At 36.3% G+C, this 17913-nt stretch overlaps 1 protein-coding gene across 5 annotated transcripts in view; it reads left to right on the forward strand.

Annotated features, from left to right (window-relative positions):
* The window catches only part of LOC134536108 (rho guanine nucleotide exchange factor 7), an 80389-nt gene that overhangs the window by 32727 nt on the left and 29749 nt on the right, over positions 1-17913 (forward strand). For all 5 annotated transcript variants that reach the window (XM_063375679.1, XM_063375671.1, XM_063375707.1 and 2 more), the window contains exons 9-11: positions 1161-1312; positions 6942-7122; positions 13928-14017. In XM_063375679.1, coding sequence (XP_063231749.1) covers positions 1161-1312; positions 6942-7122; positions 13928-14017 — 423 coding nt within the window. The remainder of the gene's footprint in view (positions 1-1160; positions 1313-6941; positions 7123-13927; positions 14018-17913) is intronic.

The following is a 17913-nucleotide window of genomic DNA, read 5'->3' on the forward strand; positions in this document are numbered from 1 at the left end:
CATCAATCGATCCAGATAAAATAACTGATACAATAATTTCAAGGAATGGCTTTGAAGGCATGGCTAATAGCATTCAATCCCTACTTTACCTGCAATTACCACTGAAAAATAACAAATTATTCTTTAAAACAGTAAAGAATGATTACATAAATCATTCCAGATTAAAATTACAAAAATATTGCAATGTCACTGTACAGACTAATCAAGAATAATAAGCAGTTCTACTAAACACCATTTTGAGAATTTTATCACTTATTTTAATCAGAAGCCACTTCTTTAAAAAAAGTATTAAAAGTAGACCCAAAAGTTCAATATTATTCAACACACTAGTGAAAAAATATGAATGTTGTTCTTGTTCATGGTGAAATATAATAATAATTATGATATTAAAAATAACATTTTACACATCACAAAACAAAATTAGTTTAGGTCTTAACGATATAAATGCAAGTAATAAAAAAGGTTTATACTTGAAAATTGTGTATATTAGGTCTCAAAATGTAGATAACATTCCTAACAGAATGATTATTAAAGCTGAATTTTTAACAAATGGTCATATTTAAATGACTTGGCATATATTTATGCAATTTTTATTTATTTGTTTTAAATGGCTCTCTGTATTCAGCAACATTTTTTCACAATTATGCATACGAGAATACCAACCTGAAGGATGCGGACCACTCGACTTCCATTACTAACGCTTTAGTCGTATACGACACAGCTCTAATGGTTCAAGCATACCAAAACTGCATTCCTTTCAAGATAATACCACATGACTTCCAACTCGTGTGCAACTGTTAATATTGATGTCAATATAAATAGTCACCATTTTTAGAGTAGATAATTTTGAGGTGTGGAGTACTAACCTTGCTCGTTCAAGTGTAGCTGGGTGGTGGTTGACTTTGCTCACCAGATTTATTTTAGAACCATTGGATTTTTAATTCTTTGATCCTATTGGAATCATTGAAATTGGTCAATTCCTAAATGGTAATCAACCCAACTGTTGTAATCATTACTTTGCAGTAATGTGAATGTATTTGTGATGCATTTATGTAGTTAATTCATTACTCTGTACACTCAGCTTGTCAGCATGTCATTGATTTGATTTGTTCCAAATATTAGTGACTCAAGCTTACACTGCACGCATGTGTGTGTCCTAGGTTCTATGATAGAGCGTATTGTAGCGGTGTGTCAGACGAAGGAGGACCAGCAAATGTGGGTGGATCTCCTGAGACAGCAGATACGCAGCCTCGTCAAGTCTCCGACCACATCCCCCACTGTAGGGAAGCCACAGCCTCTGCCCCCGCCTCATGTAAGTTGCCCCTCTCATCGCCCTTATGCCCAACTTGCTGCTCACTTTGTGCGGCTCATCAAGAAGGGCCTGATTACTCGACAATTCCTCAAAAAATTGCTGTACCCACAGTTCAGCTCTAAAATTAATTTGTTGAATGTGCGAGTGCGGCGGAACCACAAGGTGGAATGCGTAATCTTCCCGAAACCCACCAGCGATGGTGCAATGTTTGCCAAGCATACTTTCATCAAGTCAAGCACGACTGAGACGGACAGTGATGAAAGTGATAGTGAAAGTTGCAGTGACACCAGCTGTGATGTTACCCGAAGCTCTAAGAGTAACTCCCCCACTTTACGGAGACAGGATGCCGTGGATCTCTCAAATACAGAGGAGGACAACTGCTCTCGGGGTAGCATTGCCAGCAATCCTTTCGGTTACATTAAGTACTTCAGCCCCTCTGCGTGTGTAGGCAGTGTGGCTAGCTGTCAAGGATTTGTTGACGGTTCCTCAAACATTCTGTGCGAAGTTGGTTGTGGCAGCGAACAGTACAAGAGCAGTGCGGTCGTGAACATAACGTGTCCCCAAACAAGGTGTGCAAAGCAGCTGATGAACCAGGACAGCTCTCGATCAGACGAGTCTAGTTTCGAGAGGGTATCAAAGCCTTTTCCTTATCTCGTGTGCGAAGATCTGTCCCACATTGATGAAAATGCTGCCATGAAAGCCACCGGCTTGCCTTCGAAAGACAGCATTAGTGATACCCGGCAGAGCCTGCCCAGTAAATTGTTAGTGCCCGGAGCTTTAGTACCACAACAAAGGTTATACAAGTCTAACGAAAGAATTGAACTGACTTCCCGGTCGTTGTGTTCACACTCCATGCCGCCCCTCCCACCAGAGCCAGGCTCGCCACCCACGACACACTCCTCCACGCTGGACATGCCGGGCAACGTGATGCCGGTGCCGGGAGCCCTGGTAGCAGAACTGCTTTACAATTTGGAGCCTGCTGCCTCACCACCGGAGTTCGTCCACCAGCAGGAGAGTGCGTCGAGTGACCATAGCGTGGAGAGCGTGCAGACCGTCAGGGATAGAGACCTCCCGCCGGCCGTGTTCCAGCGCAAGGTGCATCGCAGTTACCACTACGTGAAAGTGGAACGTCCTGTCTGCGAATGTGGGAACGTGTCCTGTAGCTCTCGCTCATCCGACTCGGGCCTGGCGGACATTGCGGGCGTCTCGACGCTCCCCTCGCCAGACTGGTCAGGCCTGTTGCCGGAGCTGGATCCCGGGAAGGAGCTCTCGAGTCTGGGCGTGGCTCCTTCGTCCGTCGAGCGAGGGGACAGCAGCGACTTTGACTTCGAGGCTCAGTGCGTGTGCACGTCTCCTTTCGGCTCGACCCCCCGCACGTCCGCACAACCGTCCCTCACCTCGGAGAAGGTGTTTGTCGGCTCCAACGACTGTAGCGTTCCGTCCGTCTTGTCCTCGTGCCTGGACCCATCACCTGTGTCGACCCCGCAGCCGTGGGAGGACCCGCAGAGTCGGCAGGCGATCTATCGCTCCGGAATGTACGCCCACTGGTGGCTGAAGGCTAAGATCCCAGCTTCTGCAATCAGGAGTGAAGTATCTCAGCCACAAACAGGCAAGGCATTTTCGAATTCTTCCTGAGTTTGGTCTGCACATTTATTACATTTCTGAGCATTTGACTTTTTGCTGTGTGTTCAAAAGTTGGATAGAAACACTGCATTTTCTAAGGTAGTGTTTATGCTGATAATTTGCATTTATTGGTTTGCAGAGTGCCAAAGTAATCATATTATCACTAGAAACATTAATACAAACATTAATATTAACTCTTGACTTTTTATCTTTCTATACTGCTTATGTACATATGTCATACAGGCTGAAAACACAGTTATGAAAAATAATTTTTTTTAATGATTATTTTATGACTACAATGTAATGGATGCTCACTAAAGGTGTAAGATGTGTGAGACCGGACAAGGAAGGAGAATTGTGCTGTGTGTGGTTTGTCATTAACATCTAACTACCATGTGTGCTGAAGAGTGTTGGTTGCTGTAATTTTGATCCTCGCTTTTTACCTTGCCTGTTTGTGCGTGTCGCGTAGTTTTGTGTGGTAGGAAGTGCTCCAATCACAGAGAGAGATCGCTGACCTCTAAGACAAGCCACATTATTTGTATCTTGTAGTGACTTTGTGAGTAAACTATCAGCGATGATTGTTATTGTTGTGGCGTCTCCACCATCTCTCCTTAGGTTACTTTTAATTTTTTTCTTTAACTTACTCAGTTTTAATGTTTGCAGTTAATATTTTTGTATTTTAGTTTTTTGCTTAATTTAATGTTACAACTTTGTCCAGATAATTTATTTGTCATGCCGGATGTTGTGGTTGAAGAATAATATAAGGTTGGCAATATGGCTTTAGAAACTGTGAGAACTTTATACCCAAACATACATCAATATGGTATGTTTGTAATTAGTTGTACTAGTTATATTTCAGCAGTTTTAATGTAGAGGCTACCTATTTATTATATATCTGTATTGTGGAGCTTGGTAGTGTAGCTTAAGCATCCTGTATTAGTGAAGTGACATTTGGACTTGTATTTGAGTACAGTGGTAGTGGGTGTGCTACGATGGGCTGCGCTAAGTAGTGGACTAGTTAGTCGTGAGCGGGCTACCGAGGCGGCAGGTTTGTGCCGCGTGCTCGGGCCAAGAAAAGCATCAGAGTATGGGTGTCTTATGTGTTTAACATTACGTCTACGCGATGCGTGTGAAATGCAGTGGTGAAACTAAGGAATTGTGTGGAGTTTGGAGCCTCATGAAAAAGGAGTGGGCCCGGCCCTCTCATCTGTTGCAAAACGGGCACGGTCACGGGATGTGCTATGCAAGCAGCACTGTGGTAAGCCTTACGTCGGCGCTGGACTGCCAAGTAAGTTACGTCTGATCAGTTTCCTGCAGGGTCTAAAACCCCTGGTATAACTTTCACGCCCGAGCGATAACGGAAATGAAAAACACAGCCGAAGTTGGAGATGAAGTTTCAGAATAATCGCTGTGCAAGAGTTACTGTGTGCATTTCAAGTAGTTGAATTTTTCTGCAGTATGTCCTGTTACAGAGTTTCTTATATGAAATTTTTTATGTAACTTACGAAGAAACGAATAAATGTCTCTTTGGTCTGTGTGTTGGATGCAAGTGAACACTATTATTATTTTTATTATTATTACACTGTCCGCTCTCACAAACTGGAACTTTGAGTTAGGTTTAAGAATTTTTAAAAGAAGCTCGGGCCAGGAAATTTTTATTGAAATTTAGATAGGTAGCCATTTGTTTGGCATTAATATATTGTCTTTAGATTTGGTTGTAGGCATGTTTAAAATAAATAATGAAGAGTTCCCCGATTACCCCTGTAGATATGATACTTTTCAGTGGTTTTAGGAATGTATTGTTTTAGAAATTTGATTTAAATTTTAATATTGTTATAGTGTTTAAATTTTTAAAGTAAGTAAGTACGGTACCTTTTAAGCCCTCACACACCATTATAAAATTATTAGCTTATGTGTGTGTTGTAGAATAACTATTTACATTCTTTGCCAATAAATTGGATGTTGATATCTTTAAATATATCTTTTTAGAGTTGCTCCTTACGTTCTCCTTAGGAATTTAAGGTCTCTGCTTTTCAGTTTGCATTTGATTTTTAACATATATTATACTGGCACCTTTTTTTCTTGGAAAAGAAAGTCATGTTATTGCAGATTTTTAGTGTAAATAATTTTGTGAAAACATATTTTTCATGGCTTGCGATATAGACACTGCTGAGTGCTGGAGTTGTCAGTTCTCACTAAGGTTAAGGGGAAAGCTGGTATTGTGCTTTTTGTGAGCTGTGTGAATATGACATTGCCACCAAAATGAAGAGCTACTTGACAGTTAAGTATTACCCTGGCTTTATACATGTGGAGAAGAGAATAATGAATTACTATACAATACTGTGTTCATTCTAATATAAACTAACTTCAATGCCAACAAGGACTACATTTTCCCATCTAAGGAGGGATTTTTTTTTGTAATTACATAAAACAGGATTGTAATAAAATTATTTTTTTGCAATAGTACTTTAATATTTTTATTTTTATTTAACAACCAAAGTGTAAATGTGTAAATAAATCAAAATTACAATTTTAAATACGGTATGTCTTATGTGTTATTTTTATATGTTGTTAACTAGTTATGTCAAAAATAATACTTTCTGACATTTGGAGCAAACTGATATGTACATTGTAAATGTATTAACATGTTTTAACATTTGAACCGCTTGTGTGTGCAGCACAATCTTTCTTGCATGAAATTTTCTTGAGTATGTAATAATAATAATAGTATAATACTTTAACAAATTATCAAAAAGTTTTTTCCTTGCAATAAGTTTGTGTTTATGTTAACTTTTGGTTCTCTGGTGTAAAATTATAGTGTAATTTTCAGTTAGTTGTTGGTGTAATTTGTGAAATGTAAATATATTGTGATTAGTTCATATGGGAGGGGTGTTTGTGGAGAAGTGCTAAATGTAGCAGAGTAAAAAAATTTCACTCCTGAAATGCAACATGGGCAATGTTTGCATGTTTCAAAGTATTGTATCTGCTGGGGATCAAAGTCTAATTGAATTACTGGAAGATACTCTTGTGTTAATTTTCTGACAAATCACACATTTTTCAGTGTAAATACAATTAAAATATGTTACACAGTTTCTGAAGGAACTAAATAAATACTATATACATAAAATTTAAACATATTTTTAATTTACTTAGCAGGAACTTCTTGTAAAGATTTTTACTTAGTTGAAATTTAACAAAAGATGTGATATTTTAATGTAGTTAAGAAAACGTAACTATAGTATTAATCCAAAAATAAGCTGACCCTGAATGTAAGATGACCCCATGTTATAGAAGCCTAGGTTACAAGAAAAATTATTAACTCACCTTTTTTGTAGGAAATCAGTGCACGGAATCACAAAAGAAAAATCTCTGTGAGAATTAAAAATACTGAACTAACATTTAATGTCATAATTAAGCTTCTATTCAAAATAGAAAAAAAAATCAGTAAATCAAAATTCTATAATTTTAATCAATTTTTTGAGCTAAACAATTTTTTCAACATTTCTACAATACAACTGGTACTCATTTTACCCATCACTATCACTCAGAAGATCATCACTCTCACTGCTGACATTCTCTTCATCACACCACAGCATGTCATCTTAAGTACCATTCAAGGCATGTGCATGTGTTTTGCAGTTCTGTGAACAGAGTACCTAATCTAAATGGTTGTTGAAATAGTTTGCTCTCAGTTATAAGACGACCCCCGATCTCGGTTATAAGACGATATCCGATTGTTTGGATGGTCTTTCAATAAAAATTCTCGTCTTATTTTGGGTGAATACGATATTATAATTTTATCTCACTAATTTAGGTATATCAATTGTCATTATGTATATTTTAACTAATTTTCATGTAAATGAGTGATTTAGGAATATTTCTAGTATGTATACAGATGTCTTGGCTTTTTAGTGATGGTAGTTTGGAAACTTTGCTGGGCATGTGTCTGTGTTCTGTGGGCAAAGGCGACGAGGAGTGTGCTGAGAGGTTGCGTATTTGTCCACAGATGTCTCTGGTGAGCACGCCCGTGTCCCCTCGTGTGAGTGTGGCGACCAGACCCACCCCTCGCCCAGCTAACAAGGGCTGGAGCATGTCGTGCCTCCGCCCCTCCCCCCCCATTCGCCCCTGCCTGGCTCTTGGTCGCGACGACTTTCGCAAGTCGTCCCGCAGCTACACCAGGAGACACAGTAAGTTATCTTGTGTACGCAAGACATAATAAAGTACAGTAGAACCTCTCATATCCGACCATTACGGGACCGGGCCATGGTTGGAATGGCCAAAAGATCGGATATCCGTAGGAGCAAAAAAAAAACGCCTTTCCCAGCTATACAGTATGTATAGTAATACAACTATATTTGTAAAAATGTTGCTGTATACATTTCAAAAATTTACTTTTGTTACATTATAAATGAGAAGGTGAATACCATGTAAGCATAACTAATTTAAAGAATTCAGTAATGTATTTTTGTTTCAGTTTTGCCAAATCTTGATTTTGCGGAAGTGTTCCTACACTTTTTTTTGCCCACAATACATTACGTTACGTTATAAAACATAGGACAGTACAAGATTATAGTATAAGCACATTCTACACCAACAATCACGGCTGAACTGACAGTTTGCGACACGAAAACATGTAGATGCGTCACTTTTTCGAGTCTGAACCGGCTCGTCAAATAATGAAACTAGGTCGGATATCCGGAGGAGTCGGTTGTGGGAAGGTCGGATATGAGGGGTTCTACTGTATTATAAATGCCTGGAAGTAGGAAACAGAAAAGGTGTATTGTCCCATACACTTAAATCACTTGGTCAATAGAGTAGAAATAAACTTGCATGATTTAGCCATTTACCTTAAATTACTTTACAGCTAAGGAATAATGGCGTAGAAGTTGGAAGTGGATTGACTCTTTCTGGGTTGTGTCATATATTTCTTATGCGCTGACCCTCTTGCTTTGAGTGCAAATTTTACCCTTTCAATACTAAATATTTGTGCATTCCACAATTTTCATTGTGTTATTTCACATAGATGGGTTTGCAATTTAGCTAAATTGTTTCTGCTTTTGCCTGGTTAAAGCTTACCTGTTGTGAGAAGAAAGAGAGAGTTCACTAGGTGATGAACTAACAATATTCAGATGCATGTGTACATACATGACTCCATTTTAATACCAGGGTTGTATCAATTTGGATGCACATTCATTTGAATCGGCCAATATGGCTATGTCTGTAAATAATCTGTGTCTGCAAAATTCAGTATCTAATCTGGTAATAATCTATTTTTGCAAGCCCAGTATGATAAAACCATTGCTAATAAAAATTGCATGAATTTAAGGCAGGTAAACATGACTGTTAAGAAAATGGTACAAATCATTGAGTGTAAAATGCTGCTGCTATACCTTCCAGAATAAGTTCAATTCGGGCTAAGCACCGGTCAAGAAACGGTACATTGTTTCCTGTAAGGGCAGTTCGTCCCATGGTGTATGTAACATGGGTGATAAAAGAATTTTAAATAAATAATTTCCAACTCCAGTTAAAGCAGGCATTGTTTCTGTTTGATTTACAACCAGGGGTAGATACGTGGTGAACTACGTGTGATTTGTCCAAATTCAATCTCAATCACATACGTTGATCAACACTAAGAAATCTGATAGTTAAAAGGTACATGGGCAAATTGTAATCTGAGTGCAGTCTGTATGAAATGCTCATGTGCTGCTGGCAAGGAGTCTTCAGGGGGTTGCTGTCTTAAAGGGTTTGGGATTAATTTAGTCAACAAAACTATTTTTCCCCATCCTTTGCACTAAAGGATGGTCTTTTAAAAATATTTTTTTAACTTTTATTTTGGTACTTCTGTTAGAAATATTAGAAAATTATTAATTATGCAATATTTTAAAAACTAAGGAATATTTTTTTTTTTAAATTATAATTTCTACCCTGGGTGGAGGGGGTTAACAAACAATTATTGCAAGTACAAAGTGCATAAGAAATGATTCTGCCATTTTTGAAGCCCATTGGGGGGGGGGGGGGGGGGGGGGCAGTCCCCAAATGGCTCAGGAGAACATACAGTATTAGGCTTTTTGTGTAAACAATGTTCATAAGGTACATAGGTCATGAGCCCTTAACATCCCAATCATCGAAAAATATTCTAAGTACTCATCAAAAAATTACCCCTACGACAAAAACAAAACCCCTTTGGTTAAGCTGTCTTTCCTCTGAGGGGGGAGAGGAAGGGAGGTGGGAATTACAGGCTTCGGGAAAGTAAGGATGGTAGATATGTTTAAAGCCTAAATGTTAACATCGGCTGAGCTTTTTTTTGTATATAAAGTCCTTTTAAATTTGGCTTTCTATGTTACAAACTTCCTTTCTTGGTTAATGAAATAAATAGAACCAATGCAATTCTTATTGTAATAAAAATTTGTATGTTAATTGTAGTATATAATTATAATAAAATTAATTTTGGGTCTTGTTATGAATAATGAATTACTTTAATGTTAAAAGTCTTAAGTACTGAATGAATTAAATTTGGATTTAATGTTTCATCAACATCGAGGTCATTGGAGATAAATGAAGAATGGAATGGTGAGTAAAACCAGCGGCAGAATGTATTGATGGGGTGGACAGAAGTAATATGAGAAAACCCAATGGCTTACTGCAACGTTAATCATGTTTTCCTATTAGTGGGAAAATATTTTATGGTAATATTTTTATGCCAGTGTCAACTGCAGATTTCTGTGTTATTGTTTTTTATTTTCATAAATTTACTTAATTTATCAAAATGATGTAATTTTTTCTGTGATAAACAAATCATTCTTACAAAAAAATTTTTTGTAATGTTAATGTCTTGGACAGAATTACTCAGAACAGTGAAAATTAATCGGCAAGCATTTCTACGTTTGAAAATTTATATATATATATATATATATATATATATATATATATATATATATATTTATATATATATATTAGTGATGGGTCGAATCCCATTTTTCCCGAATCCGAATCTTGAATTCGAATCCCAAGCAGTACCTTGAATCCACCCCTCGAATCCAAATCCAGACCTCAAGGGTTAATTATATAATAATTTATAAGTTAAAAGAAAAAATTAAACATTATGCAGAATTATTTAACCTTTAAATTTTTATTTAAAAAAACAAGGATTTTGACACGGTCTAGATCAAGACGATTCTGTTTTTGGTCACATATGTTTCCTGCAGTACTGAACAAACATTCAGACAACACTGTCGCAGGTGGTGAACACAAAATTTTTTTGGACAGCCTGGGTGAACACGCAGACTGAGTTTTCCAGTATTCGAGGATGTTTATTTCTGGGATAACTGTAGGATCACGTAAGAATCTGGTCACTTCATCAATTGCTGTAGAATCCGACTTGGTGGATTTAAGGCATTCAGGCATTATCTGTGAGTACAGTGATTCATGTATCCACGGAAAACGGAAAACGAAATTCAACATCTGATGGAACAATATTTTGTAGTTACCAACTTGACATTTGTTAAAAGTCCCAAATGAAGATAAAATCTTTTCTAAAATATTTAATGGAAACTGAAAGGCGCCATCTTGGCTTTAATGGTTTTAGGCCATAAAAAATATTGTCGTGCGTCTTTTAAAATTAAGCCTCACTAAACATAGTGATTAATATGCCCGAAGTTAAAAGTGACGGGGTGTTTTCTCTAGTTTACCCATTAAAATTCTTTATATTAATATTAGTTATTTTTTGTGTTGCTCAAAATGATTGGCTAACAAATTCATTGGTTGGCCATCATGGAATTCTCAGATAATACATATTTTAACGTTGGTAGTCTACACAAACCAAACTTGGTCCTAAAAAAATTCATAAATAGAATGTGTATCAGAATGTTTAAAATTGAATCGTGATTAAAATAATAATTGTATAATGTATTAATTTTTGTCATTTATTATTTCATTGTTATTACTACATGTGCGACTGTAACTTGTGATGAAAGTCGGCATTATTGTTGTATTACTAAGTAACAGATTTCTCGGTAAAGTTATTAAAAAAAAAATTCATATTACTAGTCTAGATCCTAAATGTGCTTTATTTTATTTTTTAGCATATTCTGAGAATACATCTGTGATTTATGCCTTATTTAATGCCAATGTAGCGACAATGCATCCATGTTCATGAATATAAAGTAAGTTTCCCAAGTCAGTACATGCTTCATAAATTTTTATATAATAACGAATTAAAAGTACAATACAGGAGAACCTCGTTAATCCGTGATGGGCTAATTCGGGAATCGGATAATCTGGGACGATTTAAAAGTGCAGAAAAAAAAAGAGAAGTAAAAATTGTCAGCACTTAACATCAACGTCACGCGGGCCGGCGGCCGGCAAACACTGCAAGCCATCGCGTGGGCCGCCAAACTCTGCAACGCTGTTTGTACCGACCCTTTGTGTCGCCCCCCTTTCAGCTGTCACATTTGTCACTGTTTAAACTTGAGGGGGATGTCCTGACTTCTGCTTCCCTTCTCCCTTTGTTTGAATGTTGTTTCACTTTCACGTGCTGCTGAGTTACTTTCCGCCCGCCAACCCACGGCAGGCGCCTGGCGAGTGACATGTCTGGCTGGCATTCGGCTGTACGATGGACGGGGGAAGGGGGGGGGGGGTTACCCAAAATTTATGTGTGCAAGGTCAGCACGATCTTATCTTTCTCTCTTCGGCTGTTTAAATGACCCTGAACTAATGGCTAGACAGTGCTGTATTTTTTTAAGCCGAGACACTAATTCGAAGACGGCCGGCCCTTACCGTGAACGGATTATCCGGGTTTATTAATTTTTTTACAGGATTTCAATTATCCGGGCATCGGCGGGTCCCAATTAACACGAATAATGGGGAGTTTACTATTTTTCATCCATCTGCTGCCAAGGCGCAGTAAGCCTCGGGAGATGTTACGTCATATAACCTTGGCCTTAACCCCGCTGCACGCCGGTGTCTGAGAAGCTTGACAAGACCTTCCGGGCTTTTAATCGCTAGTCCGTGATTATCTTGGTCCCGACCATCACGTATTAACGAGGTTCTACTGTACCTCAATAGGATGTGTTCCAAGGAAAACGTAAACAGGCCAACTAATTGTAAGCATTTAAGTTTTTAAAGTATACTACATTTACATAAATATTTTTCCTCGAATCCCGAATATTTTCCCTCGAATCTTTTGAATACTAGAGATTCGGTGGGATTCGAGGATTCAAGGATTCAACCAGCCCATCCCTAATATAATTATATATATTTAGTTATATATATAGACACACACACACACATAGAGAGAGAGATAGAGAGATAGAGAGAGAGATAGAGAGAGAGATAGAGAGAGAGTGAGAGAGAGTGAGAGATAGAGATAGAGATAGATAGAGAGAGATAGAGATAGATAGAGATAGATAGAGATAGATAGAGATAGATAGAGATAGATAGATAGAGATAGATAGAGAGAGATAGATAGAGAGAGATAGATAGAGAGAGATAGATAGAGAGAGATAGATAGAGAGAGATAGATAGAGAGAGATAGATAGATAGAGATAGTTAGAGAGAGATAGATAGAGAGAGATAGATAGAGAGAGATAGAGAGATAGAGAGAGAGAGAGATATATATATATATCCCCCCACAAACCTTTTTAAAAACAAGTTCATGTCTTCTTTTGAACTTTTCTAGCCATCCATTACTGGCCCTGAAATTAGCGAGTCCCAATGATTTAGAGTATGTTTCCACTTTTTCTTGTAACAGTGGTCCACTAACACTGATATTTTGGCTCCAACACTGCTCAAACCATTTAAGTAAGCACTCCTCCAAGACCGGAAAGTCTGCAATTCGTCGTCTTTTGCAGGACAGGCTTTGACCGTTTTGTATTTTTCTCATGATGTCTGATTCATTTTTTATTATTGTTGACAGAGTACTCATTGGCAGGCCAAATTGTTCAGCAACATCTTTCTTCTTTTGATAGCTCTTGACAGCTTCCAGCACTTCCAATTTTTCAACGAGACTCAAAGTTTTCAGTTTATGTTTCATAGCACTCATGTTTTAACAATTTTATTTGTAAACTGTTGGACAAATTGATGTGTAGCAGTTGTAACACTCGACAACAAATGACATGCTTCGCTAAAGTTCAAATGAAATCAAAAATAATAAAATTAAACACCTGACACCAAGCAAGCAAACACGTGAGTCATAAATTCGTGGTAATCCTATTTATTGTATACTCCTAAATTGATTTGTAAGAAACAATGTTGTACTTACATTGTCGACAAATTCTTAAAGTCGGTAACTTATTTTTCTTCAAACTATAGAGGTAATAAGTTTCAAATAATTGAGTTGTAAAGTTTGTAAAATAAAACATTGTTATGTTTGAGATACAGAGGTACAATTTAATTTTTCGAGTGATGGAGGGAAAATCTGTACCAAAATGGCTTGGAGGGACTCACTGATTATTTCGACTAATAGAGGGTTGAGATTTCGAGCAACGGAGGTTTTGGGGTTTGAATGGAAGGGAGCACAACATTTTTTCGAGTTTTGGAGGTTTTCGACTTATCGAGGTTCGACTTAAAGAGGTCCTACTGTATATATATGTCAGTAAGATACAAATGAGTTAGCCAGAAATGCAAGAACAAACAATTTAAAATTTATTTAACCTATTCATTTGGTTTGTTGGTTATGGTATTAACTCATGATGAATAAATGAAATTCATTGCATTAAAATGTGTTAAAAGTTTATATTTTTGTAATTCAAACTAAATACGATTAAAATGTGGATTATTTAATGAATTTAGTTGAATTTCGGTGCTTTATGCTCTATCAACATGCAGTTCAGTGTTACGTGGTGTACTGACATGCTTCTCGGTGTTGTTTTGGTTTTAGTACCTTGTCCCTACCAATTAGCGAAAGGTCCTGTTTTGAATGCGCTGGAAATGAAATCCAAATCAGATCTCTTTGAAGGTGAGTGACTTGACTGAAAGTCTTAATTTGTTTTCCAGGTGAGAGGACATTTGAAGAGGATGCTCAGATCCTGCGTGTCATTGAAGCATACTGTGCCAGTGCCAAGTCACGCCACACGGTCAACTCCGGTATGTATGTCGCACTTGCGTACTGTACACACTGCTTCCCTATAGGCTTGTAAATCAAGAGCGCTCTTCAGTGATTTGCATTCTGTACATCATGTCCACATGGACACACACACACACACACACACACACAGTCATGTTTATTTCAGTTCTTCAAGAGTATTGGTAAACTTCAAGTAATAAGTAGAGACAAGATTTTATGGTATTATTTTCTGGATAGTTTGGTTTTTGAAACAGGTGATTATGGTTTTATTGGTTTTATAGTTTATGAAATCTGTTTATTATAAAAGATAGCATATTACTGAACAAATATGACACTTAAATGTTCCATGATACTTATATTTCTCCAAAACAGTGTAATTTTGGCTGATACATGGTGCACTTTTACAATATTATGATTTGTAATAAGCATGTCTAACTATTCTAAACAAATGAAATAAATCTGTAAAGTATTTTTGTGTTTGAAAAATATACTCTCATGATGTAAAAATGAGTAACTAACAACATTGTAAGTATAAAAAAAGAAGTAAACTTTTTCCAATAATTTTTGCAGAAATGTGGTACAAACTTCACGCTAAATCAATTACTTCCAATGTATTTAATACTAAAAAGATTACATATTTGTCATTGGAGTTTGATAAATTTAGTTGCATTTTGGTGCTTAGTGCTGTATTAACTTTAATTTCGGTGTTATATGATGTACAGACATGCTTTTCGGTGTTCTTTCGGTTTTATTGCAATTCACCATATAATCTTGTCCCTAGTAATAAGTTTGTGATATTGGCTGGTTGCTAGTATAGTCTCTCTCACGATTAGATTGTAATACATAGTAAACAGGGACCACTGTGGCCAGATTGATATTACCCAGCTGGTTAACATCAAAAATCTTATTTTGTATACCATCTTCATCTTTAATCATAATAAGTTAAAATATGTTTTTAATTTTACCATTTTACAATTAGTGTCCGTTGACAGTATTATTATAGTTTTAGTCATTTGGACAAATAATATTTTAGTGCTAAATACCATTTATGTATTATTAAACAAGAGAAACTATTTGTAGCAGTCTGTCCCTATTAATAACAAGGCATTCTATGAAATTGTGAGCAACATTTTTGATATTAAATTATAGAAAAATAGTTTTTGACAAAACCTTGAAATCAAGATGGCTTCTTTCAATTATGACTCCTTTGAGATAAAAAAAGAGTATTATCAGGTGATGCTCATGATGAAACACAACAGGTAGGTAAATGTATATCCAAATTTTCGTTCCAAATTTTACTTTATAAAATGCAACGTTTCAGATACACTTTTTAAAAATCTTCATTACATTATAAAGTTATGTCTAAATAAAAATGTTGTGCTCTATGATGTTTATCTGGTACAGAGCACACTGAAAAAAGGACTGTGCTAAAGGCAGAATTTGTGCAATGGAAAGAGAGAGTATGCCCATTTAAAAGCACACTGAAAACTAAGGATGAGATGTGGTATAGTTGTTCTCTATATGGATTCATTAACCAGTAATATTGTCCAATGAAATAGTTGAACTCTAAGTGATTGGCTTCTGCTTTTTCAGTAATTGCTTTTCACATGAAATTGCATACTTACTAATAAAAAAAAAAGCTCAACTACAATAACTTGAATTAAAATCCGTAATTATTTACCCTACCTACTTATGTGTGTAGCATCTGCATATACACATGCCCCTCGAAGTAACGCTCTAATTGGTTCCAGGAAAACAGCACTAATCAAATAGCGCTGTTCCGCTGCAGTAAATACAAACTTTTGGTTTCTTATAAGAAATTTTATTTGTAATGTACTATTGTAACAATTTTTTCTGTAGTTTTTCAATCAAGTGAGTGTGCCTGCTGACTACCATTTTAATTAAGACACTGCTCCCATTAAAATTAATTTACTGTACAAATATATGACTAAATACGCTTGAAGTTGTTTTAAATAAATGTTGAATAACTTGTTGTGACTAAACAACTTAAAATTAAATTTAAAAAATTCACATACCCCATTGTTTTCATAATAGGACTTGGGCATACCATTTATAAGTAGGCTTTAACAAAATTTTTGTTACAAAATAATAGTGTTATTAATATAGAAGATTTTTTTCTTTAATAAGAATTTAAAAAGCATAAGATTATTATTTTCTATTACTTGAAAGATTGTTTAACCTGTTAATGTAATTCCTAACTATGTTGTTCACTAAAGGTGTGTATGCCATGATTTCACAGTAGCACATCCTAGTAAATGCAAGGTAAACTAGCCATGAGCTCTCCAGAGCTGCTGCTAACATGCGGGATGGTGTAATATAAACATTGGCTGAACGTTGGGGTATCAGAGAATTTCTGCATAATATAAACAACTGAACTATGTTAAATGGACTAGAGTAATTTCGCAATAAAGGAAACGAATAGCTAACTATTAAGGAAAGAGAAAACTATTGTTTGTTGATTCGTTACATTATTAATTAGTCACATTGAATTAAATGCTACACAAGTGCCATACACATTGAGTGTGCACGGATATAAAAATTCATTTAAATGAAAAAAAGTGCTACTTCGACTTTGAATCTACGACCACACTACTACAGATCATGCCGTAACGTAAATTGAAAAGCATTACTTATAAGGGCGGCTGTATTTGGGTAGTGTGAAATTCACACAGTCCAACCTCACTTCAAAGATGTTTTTTTAAATAAGTCAAGGAACACATCTGTGTGTGTATGTGTGTCGCTGGTGCCACCAGCTGTGACTGATTCACCGAAGAACTCGTAAAAAAGTGGCTATTAAATCTGTAAGCTTGGATGTCTCGTTTACATTTTCATTAATAAATAGCTCTCACTTATCCTGCTTTGCTCTTAGCTTAAAAATTGTGTAATAACGGATCTTGTTGTTGGCATTAATGTTAAGAGTTTAGAACTCTCAGTGCACCAACCTAGCTGTCACGTTCAGTGGTGTGCTGTGTTATTGCACAGTTTGTCAGTTAGGCTACCATTCACACTTTAAAGTATCCATTTACATACAACTTTAGTACAAATAAATTTCTTTTTTAATCTCTACAACGTAGAAGAACGGATAGCAAAAAGGAGTAATACTACTGTTCCACTTAATCATAAATGTAAAACTGTGCATATAGGCAACTCTTGTCAGCTGTTTTGGTTCAAATAATTAATTAATTATTTTGGGATTTATATTTTTAATGATTTTTGTCAAATACTTTATTGTGTTAAATGTGTCATGTTGCAAGTGTCATTGTGCAGTTAAATGTTATTATAGTGTTTATCACGTTATTACAGTCACCTGTCACCATTAATTAATCACTGTCCGACCAACCGGAATCCTGGGATTCTTAATCTCAAATGACAATAATGAAATTACTTTATATATTTGAAAGAACAGCTCCATGAACGTCTTCAAATTATTACCTAATAAGACGGAACTACTGGAAAACCACAAGAAGTGATAATAGATATTGATAATCTTGGTCTATTTCATATGGTAAAAAACATAGAGCACTAAACTGGATGACTAAAAAGTGAAAATCAGGTTCTCCAGATTTTGTTAAAAATAGTTCTAGATCTGAAATGTCTGAGATAAAGAGATGATTAATCTTAATCAAACAAAATATGTGCATGAAAATGTATCGGAAATTTGTGACATCCTACAGTCAAAAATTTGTACCATCTTCAAGCAACAAAAAAAACTGAACGCCTGGCAACCCCGGGCAACAGAAGCTCGACTAGTGACCTACTTGTAACACAGCAGGAATTTTGCAACATCAACACAAGTCAACCCAAAAAGAATGTCGATGAGCAAGGCTTCACAGTGGTGCATCACACGCGTTAAGTCAAAACCAAATGGCAACCAGGATTCTTCAACAAGCGTCAA

The sequence above is a fragment of the Bacillus rossius genome, chromosome 1, assembly GCF_032445375.1.
Source record: "Bacillus rossius redtenbacheri isolate Brsri chromosome 1, Brsri_v3, whole genome shotgun sequence".
Classification (NCBI taxonomy): domain Eukaryota; kingdom Metazoa; phylum Arthropoda; class Insecta; order Phasmatodea; family Bacillidae; genus Bacillus; species Bacillus rossius.